The sequence below is a fragment of the Lynx rufus genome, unplaced genomic scaffold, assembly GCF_022079265.1.
Source record: "Lynx rufus isolate CCGP_SWC_20201006 ecotype Redwood Valley unplaced genomic scaffold, mLynRuf1.p SCAF_8, whole genome shotgun sequence".
In the NCBI taxonomy this organism is placed as follows: Eukaryota; Metazoa; Chordata; class Mammalia; order Carnivora; family Felidae; genus Lynx; species Lynx rufus.
Genome location: NW_025814896.1, coordinates 89,706,328 through 89,714,784, shown reverse-complemented (window position 1 = coordinate 89,714,784; position 8,457 = coordinate 89,706,328). Strand labels below are relative to the sequence as shown.

Sequence of the window (8,457 nt, the reverse complement as noted above, 5' to 3'; positions counted from 1 at the left end):
CCTGGATGCTCCAGTGAGGAGAGGAGACTTGCCTCCTCTCAACGTCTTCACTTTGCTTCCTGTCCTACCCAGGCTGGCCACAAGGATGGACTCTTAAAGCCCATTTTGTCCCAGATGATGTCCCTGCATTGTGCACAGGGCTCCTGCCCAGGGCAATGGGGTGGGCAGATCTGGGGCGATCCTGGGCCCAAGAAAACGGCCTCTCAACCTTGGTCTTCAGGCATGGCCTTCTTTTCCTAATGAGCCAGCTCATCCTGACACTCATCATTTATATGCAAATTAATATTTTAACCACTAATAGTGCAGACCCCTTTTGCCTCCCAAAATACTGCAAAATTTTCTCCCTTTCTGTATTCCCACCCCCCATCACAGACTGAACCTAGCCATTGCTCTGTGCTAACCCTAAATCTGGACTCACAGTGACCCTGACCCTGGCCATATCCTTAATTCTGACTTCAGACTAGCCCCCACCCTAACCCTGACTCTGTCCCCTAAACTTCCCTTTTATGAGCAGCTGCCTTCTTTGATCTCTGCCAAATACCACCTGGGTTTACAAGGTTTACAGCTCACTTTTTAAATGAATGAATCAATTACTTTTCACAACTCACTTTTCAGTGTTTTAGTGCATGTGGGGACGCACCTAGATCCAGTGAATTGGAATCTGGGGTGAAGGAAGAGTAACGGGAAAGTGATTTTTTTAAATATATATTTTTAAGTTTATTTATCTTGAGAGAGAGCGTGCACATGCAAACGGGAGGGGGCAGAAAGACAGAGAGAGAGAGAATCCCAAGCAGGGTCTGTGCTGTCAGACTCAAACTCATGAACTGTGAGATCATGACCTGAGAGCCAAAATCAAGAGTCAGATGCTTAACTGACTGAGCCACCCAGGAACCCAGAAAGTGATTTTTTTTTTTTAACTGCCCAGGTGATTCTGACACAGGCCAGTCCCACCCACTTCCATAATACACACTTTGGGCTTTCCTTTAGGGGTTCCAGGGAGGAATTCAAGGTGTGTTTGAACCCCCATGTAGGGATACCTGGGCTGATGGGAGTTTGTCAGCAGAGACCTAACTCCCAGGCACCATCATCACACCTGAGCTACTTCAAATGCTTCACTATACACCTGGCAGCGAGCCACTCCAGCATTCACTGGCTCGCTTGCTCGCTCTCTTTACTCATTCGTTCATTCATTCATTCCTCTCTCAACAGGGCTTCAGTGGGTTAGGTCTGAGTAAGGTCTGTGGAATATATACAGCCTTTTGAGCCTTGGGCCTTGGATCCCGGGGGTCAAGCTGGGGTTTAGAAGGGCAGGGTGGGGACAGGAAAAGCCTCTGAAGAAATGGGACCAAGACCTGAACCAGAGTATGGGCCAGATAGACTCCTGCAGCTCCAAGAGGAGGCACCAGGTCTGGGAATGGGAGCCAGGGTCCTCTCTTCCCTTGCCCCTGGGTGGGGGATGGGGGACATGGGCCAGTAGGCTAAGAGACCACTAGGCAGCTTCCAGGTTAATTAGCTGAGGAATCGCGCTGAGCCTCTGGGGTCACCTGGGGGGTGGGCCTGAGAAGTGGATCCCCTCAAAGAAAAAAAGGAACTTCTTTCTCCCTCCCTTTCTCCCCCCTCCTTTCCCCCAACCTCTGCCTGAAAATAAAAGTCCAGGACTCTCCCAGTTCACAGTAAGGGCCATTAGGGCTGAGGGAGAGTACATGATGGATGAAATGGGAGACGAAAAGCAAGGTAAGGGAGTCTTGCTGGGAAGTAACAATAATTCCAGGGTGAGAGTGAGGAGCTGGGCTATACGTTAGAAGTCTGAGGGAACATCCAGCCCTCAACCCTGCCTGTCAGCCTGTAGGCAGAAAAGCTCAGGGCTAGGGTAGAGGAGCAAGGATGGCTCCTGGGCCACCCTTGAACCCTCCCCCAGGCGGCCCCAGAGGCTCAGAGTGCACCCTCAGCTACCTTCCTTGCACACTGCCTAGTGGCCGCTCCTTTAAACACCAGAGGAGAGACGCTGTGGGAGCTGGAGAGGTGTCACCCCATGACGTGTCCACTCCAGGGGCTGGAAGTGCTCTTCACCCACCTCTCTGTCGCCACACAGGACCTCGATGGTGACGGAGCAAGCTGGGCACCCCGGGACACAGGGCTGTGTACATGAGTGAGAATTACTGCAAACACATGTTGGCATAGGAGGCCACGTTTGTGGGGAGATACTGTGGGTGAAGGAGGCCATACGCAGTATCCCAGGGCCATCTCCCTGAAGTGAGACGTGGGCAGATGTTAGGATGGAGCATGTCCCCAGGGAGTGGTTCTGAGTGGGGAGGGAGGGAGCAGCCAGGTCCTTCCAGGCTTGGCTGACAATGGACTCAGGCACCAGTTTGCACTGTATTCAGGGGATGAAGAACATGAATTGGGGGCTGGGGAGGATGCTCCTGAACAGCCTAGTCCCAGCTGGTCACATTCATGGACAGAGGTGCTGGATGTCCTTGGGGTGGGCCTGGAATATTCCCCTCCCCTGCCCCTCACAGGCCAGCTGCTGGCCTCCAGCTCAGGGTATTAAACACAAAACCAAAATCTGCCCAGCTCGTTCACACCAGAGACAAAGAGAAATCTTGTTTGGTTTTTGGCTAATCTGAGGCCCTGCTCAACCCTGCAGCTGGACTCTGGGCATGTGCAGACATGTATTGTGTGTGTGCTTGCATGTGCTCGTGCGTGTGGTAGCCAACGCCAGGCCATGCACTCTGGGAACACAGATGGCTGCCCCCCCTCTCCGAGGCTGGCAAGACAGTCTCCCTCCCCCAGCGGTGGGAGAACTGGGGAGGCTGAGTCCGGGTCAAGGAGCAAGGTCTGGGAAATCCCTGTAGTCAGAGCCCGTGAGGACTCAAGGAGGACTTAGGCCTGCCAGGGAGAGTGACCCCAGCTCCCTGGGGAGCCCTGAGAGTTCTCCATCCTAGAGTGCAGGGAGAAAGAGAGATGGGGGTTGTTTCCAACGCTCTTAAATCCCTGGGCTCAAAGAGGACAAGTATCAGGCATGGGAGAGCCTCGCCACCTCGTGGGGACATGTGGTACTCCTCACTAAGTCCTGGCCAACCAGCCTGGTGGGAAGAGAGGGAAACAATCCTGATGGGGCAACTACACTAGGGTTGTGCGGGCGCTGATGGGTCTCACAGCCCCACAGGTGCAAGGGGCCAGGTGAGGAGATCGCCCAACCCTCACCAGACAGAAGGGGCAGCCCAGGCTGGCCTGGCCCCACCTGCAGGAAGGAATCTTAGAGCTCATCTGTTCTAAGGAAAGAGAAGCTCAGAGGGAGGAGGGCCCTGTGCAGTTACAGTGGGAAGTGAGACCAAGGGTTCCTGACTTCAAGTGTCATGCATTTTCCCATAGGTCTGGTGAGTCCAGAACAAGTGGTCCAGACTGAAGTCCAGCCCCACTGAGGTCCAAAACAGTGAGTTCTTGCTGTAGGTCAGCAAGGGGGACGGCATGTGGGCTGCAAGTAGGGCTCCAGATTGATCCGGACCTTGAGATTAAAAGGCAATACATACTATCCAAATCTATGGGTACCTACTGTGATGCTAGCACTGTGATGACCATTTACAAACATTAGGTCATTCAGTGCTCACAATGACCCTTTGAGGGAGGTACCATTTTTCAGATTAGGAAACCAAAACACAAGAGAAAACAATTTGTCCTGGATTACCAGCTGGTAAATGGCAAAACAGGGATATGAATGCAGTGCTTTTGACTCCAGTGAAGGCAAATGTTCTGCTGGGCAGAGAAAGAGCATGAGTCACTAGATCCCTCCTAGGGAAACTAGCAGGGCATTGCCAGCTCCAGCCCAGAGCCTGGGCTCCAGAGATGAGCTACTCAGGGTTCTCCCGGAGAAACTGCCTCAGTGCGCCCTCTGCTGTGCATGAAAAGGAGCAAAGAGAGCTCCCTCCTACACCATCAAGTCGCAGGGCTGAGTCCTGGAGTTGGCTGGCAGGGACCATGGGCTCTCCTCCTAAATATGCGCCAGGGGCGAGGGGCTGGTTGGCTGGCTGTAGACTGCCACCACTGTGGAGCTCCCAGCTGCACATCCTATATCCACCGACTGGCAGAAGGATGGGTTTGGTCACACACCTAATTTCTTAGGGCTTCCCTCTCTTCAAATATTGCCCACCTCCTCCAAAGGCATGTTGGTCCCAAGCCCACCCCACTGAAGATTGGGACCATGGGCCAGATGGACTCTACCAGGGGGGGCCATGACAGCACCCTGAGGAGATGGGATCCATTCAGAAAACTGTCATGTAGGCAAAGGGTAGAATTGGGAATCCAAGAGGGCCAGGGAAGCTGGGAGTCAGGCCCTGAACCCTAAATATTCTTTGAATAGGTCCAAGATGAGGAAAGGGTAGTAAAGACTGGGTCGATATAGGTAAAAGCATGATAGAGGAACAGGCATCTGGGCATGTCTGTCTCTGAACCGAGCTTGCCACTGGGTAGTGCTCAGTGACAAGAGGCAGATACTCCCAAGACAATGCCCCTGGATATAAGGGCAACTCCCCAAGTTTGGGTTAATTGCTTTAGGGAACACCCCTGAGCCCAGCAAACCAGGAGTCAGTCATGGGCCCTGTGTCAGAGAAGGCAGGCATTAATAAAGGACAATCCACATTTTATCTGTATCTGCTTTTTACACGTACATAAACTCTCAGAAGCCTCTTCCCTCCATCTGGGGGACAGATGGCAGGTTCTGGGGGGAGGAGGCATGAGAATGAAGACATGAAGTTCAACACAAGGTCCTGCTACCATGAGCACAGAGCATCCTTGTGTGCCAAACTTGCACTGTCCTCCCTCCCCTGCAGGCTGGGAATCTAACATGGACCCTCCTATTTGACATTAGCTCAGCCATGGACTGGCCATGAGACCCAACTCTTTCTCTTCAAGGCTTCGGCTTCTTGTGCTGCTTTTCCCACCCCTAAAATTCCATTCCTGGGGAGAGAGAACACCAGTAACCCTAACTTCTCTCCCCCAAGCTTCCCCTAACTCAGGGCAGTCAACACACTCCTGAGAACTAGGACTCTGGCCACCCAAGGCCCTCATGCTGGCTGGCTCTGGGGGCAGGACAGTAGACATGAGTGCTTATCTGGGTAAGGCAGGATTGGCAGTACCAATGTGGCAGGATGTGGGGGAGGCATAGGGCTCCTGGGTGTGCCTGAAAGAGGGGGAAGAAAGCCCCAGGGAGCCAAGGGCATTGGCTTATTTATCGTAGAAGTCAACATGGGCTCCAGACTTGAATGTGTCCTTTTGCAGCAAGCTTAGCAGTTTCTCGGCTGACACCGTACAATCCACAAGCTCCCCTTTTGTCTTCAGCTCCTGCAGCCTTTTTCGCAAGTCTGGGTCCATCGAGGTCTCCCGGGCCGACTGCTGCATGTCTGTGTCCAGCGGACCTAGGGCATGAAGTGCAGGAGCTGAGGTGACATGGCTGAGGCAGGGGCCCCTGCTGTGTGTATGGAGAGTGGTGGAGTCAGGTCTGGCCACAGGCAATACCTCATCCTGGTTGACAAGGGTGGTTAGTGTCACCAAAGGGGGTCACCAAAAGGGTCAGGGTCATTCTGTCACTATTGAGTTCCAGACTCACAAATTCCAATGCCCAGCGAACATGGTATTTCCAGAACACTATGTCTACCAGCAAGCTTATCACCTCCTATCCAACCAGCACCTCCTCCTGCCTTTTTCATTTCTATTAATGAAGTACTCTTTTCTCAGGCTCAAAACCTCCATCCCTGTCTCCTCCCTCCCCACTCTGTTCCCACAGCCAACAAGTCAGCAAATGGACCGTTCTGCCCCTATATACGCTGATAATCAGGCCCTTTATACTCCCCTGGTTCTCTCCCTGTTCCAACTCCTCTGTAGCCCTCTGCTAAATGCCCTGTGAGACAGGTAGCATCTTCCCTGTTTCACATAAGGAAATGTGGTACAGGCCTGAAATTCAAACCCTAATTGTTCTCAAACTCTAGTCTCTCAGACTTTCTGCCCGCCCCCCTCCCCACTGCCCAGTCCAGGCAACTCCCAACTCCACTCCCTGTTCTGGCTAGCTCTCACCTCTCACTTGCTGGGAGTCTGTATTTCCCTTAAGGAGTGATGGTTAATGATTCAGGGACAATATACTCTGTGGATACTTTCTTGGAGGGGATGGACTAGGCCCTTTGCCCACCCCTGAGGGGAACCACCCAGCCAGTTCTGGGTGACAGGGATGGTGGTAATGCCCCACCTACCTGGGGCATAGCTCAGCACCCTCACACTAGGCTCCTCTGTGGCTAGGACCCGGAACATCATGTCTCGGGCTGCCTTCCCGGCACAGTATAGTCCCCAGCCCTTGAAGGGCTGCAGAGCACAGATGGACGAGATGTTAACCACAGTCCTGATGAGGCCAGGACTGTCTGGAAAGGCCTTCAAGATGCTGGAAGTCAGGCAGAGCATGGAGGTCAAGTTCAGAGCCCAGTAGTTGTTCACTTCAGCTGGGTCAGCCAGGTCCACAAAGCCTTTGGATACGTCCCCGAGAGTGCCTGAAAACCAGACCATAGGAATCACTCTGTGCAGATGGGTCTTTCTCTTCCCCCAGCCTTCTCCAAGTTCCTCCAGACACCCCCCTCCCATCCAAACCTAGAGGAATCTCCCTAGTGCTTCTGAAGACTTCTCCCTCTTTCCGGCTCTGCAGACACACCTGGGTTGTTCACTCATCCCAAGCTGGAAACTGAAAGGGTGCATGCCCCGCTCTGGGCCTGGGGGTAGAACTCAGGCGGCCATTTGGAAAAACTGGTAATTTACTTCTGCTGGAAGACCTCATGCCCTGACTCAGGCCTCCGCCAGGGGGCGCGGAACAAGGAAAAGATCAGGAATGTTCTACAGGCATTTTGGAAAATTTGCCCTGAAACGGGAAGGGGTGGGGAGGGTAAGCCTGAACCGCACCGATGGTACCGAGTCTTCCTCCATACCTTGCTGAAACAACCAGGATTTTTAGACATCTTATCTGATTCCTAACAGTCACCTTCAAAGTTCCCTGCGGTTCGGGAAAGTGAGAAGGAGCGAGAAGAGGCAGGGGCATTAAGCACTATTGCTAGGGCTCCCCTGGGGAGTCCGCCCCCTGCCGGCGGGCGTCTTACCCGCATTGTTGATGAGCAGCACCCGTTGCAACCCCTCGGGCCTGGGAAGCTCGCGCACGGCGCCGAGCAGCTGCTGCAAACAGTCTTTGACGCCCAGGTCGGCGGACACCCGCACCACGCGCAGGCCCGGCCGCTCGGCAGCCAGCTCGGCCTCCAGCTGCCGCAGGGCCTCGTCGTTGCGGGCGCTCAGGACCATCAGAGAGCCGGGCGACAACAGCCGGGCCAGGAGCGGGGCCAAGGCGCGGCCGAAGCCACGGGAGGCCCCGGTCACCACGCACACGGCGCGTCCCAGGCCGCCCTCCTTGCTTCCGACACCCTCCATGCCTCCGAACTGCGCCAGCTCTCGCCAGACCCGAGACTGGCGGGGGGCGGGGGCGGGGGCGGGGGCGGGGCGGCCGAGGTAGGAGTAGGCGGAGGTCCCGCCGCAGAGGGGCGGGAACCGAAGGCTTCGGCTGCGATTGCTGGGCAACACTTTCCTTGGCCGCCTGCGCGGTCCCAGGGTGTGGGAAGAAGTCAAAACGAAAGGGCCGGGAAGCACGGCCCCCGCGGGGAATCCTAGCCCAGTTCTGGGCGTGGCATCATTGTCCCACCACCACCTAGTTCCCACCCCCTCGCTGCCTCGCGTTCACTTCCCCTCAGGGACGCATCCGCCTTCCAAATTCACATCGCACCTTTTTGCGCAAGGGACTTCCTCCAGGCCAGGCCATCCTGCTCTGTGCTGGGTGTCCCTGTGAGCGCCAGCAGAAGCCGAGTGAAGCGCATGCCAGTTTGGACTCTGGGAACTCACCGCTCTCGGGGTAACGGAACCTACCTCTGGGGGCACCACAGTGCTTCTCGGAGTATGGTAAAAACCTCTTCTCCCTTCCTAGACTCAACAACTCTGTGCACCAGCCAGTTTCCCGTCCTCTGAGATGTCTGACTCCTCCTGGTCTTACAGGTCTGTGTTACACCGATTTCTGCACCCACTCACGTTACATTTTTCCTAACAGTCAATTGCACCTACTCCCAGCTTCGGAGAGAGGACAGCACTTACCTCCATTTTGACTTCAAACTTTCTAACTGATTAAATTTTTTCTAGCTTATCTTTTAACTCCGGCAGAAGACCTAAAACCTATCCCCCTCAGGCAATAGGGACTGCCCAGCTGCCAGCCACACCCCATGTGATTGACCTCAAGACAATGGTTGGTTTGAAGGTCACAGCCTATCTGCACGCACCCACAGACCTTTGTCCCACGTTTTCCTTATATAAGTCTTGAAGTATTTTTGGTACTTTGGAGACAGTCCTCGAGGGCTTAGTCTGCTGTCTTCCCAAGTGTTGGCCTCACTG

The 8,457-nt window shown here is 54.4% G+C and overlaps 1 protein-coding gene across 1 annotated transcript; it reads right to left on the bottom strand.

The window, feature by feature from the left end:
* Nucleotides 1-4,640: 4,640 nt before the first annotated feature.
* SPR (sepiapterin reductase) lies at nt 4,641-7,452 on the bottom strand. The gene is made up of 3 exons (XM_047069324.1): nt 7,131-7,452; nt 6,243-6,533; nt 4,641-5,414 (listed from the first exon to the last, which is right to left on the bottom strand). Exons 1-3 carry the CDS (start codon nt 7,450-7,452, stop codon nt 5,224-5,226), a joined length of 804 nt encoding a protein of 267 aa, XP_046925280.1. The 3' UTR covers nt 4,641-5,223.
* Between the last annotated feature and the right edge of the window lie 1,005 nt (nt 7,453-8,457).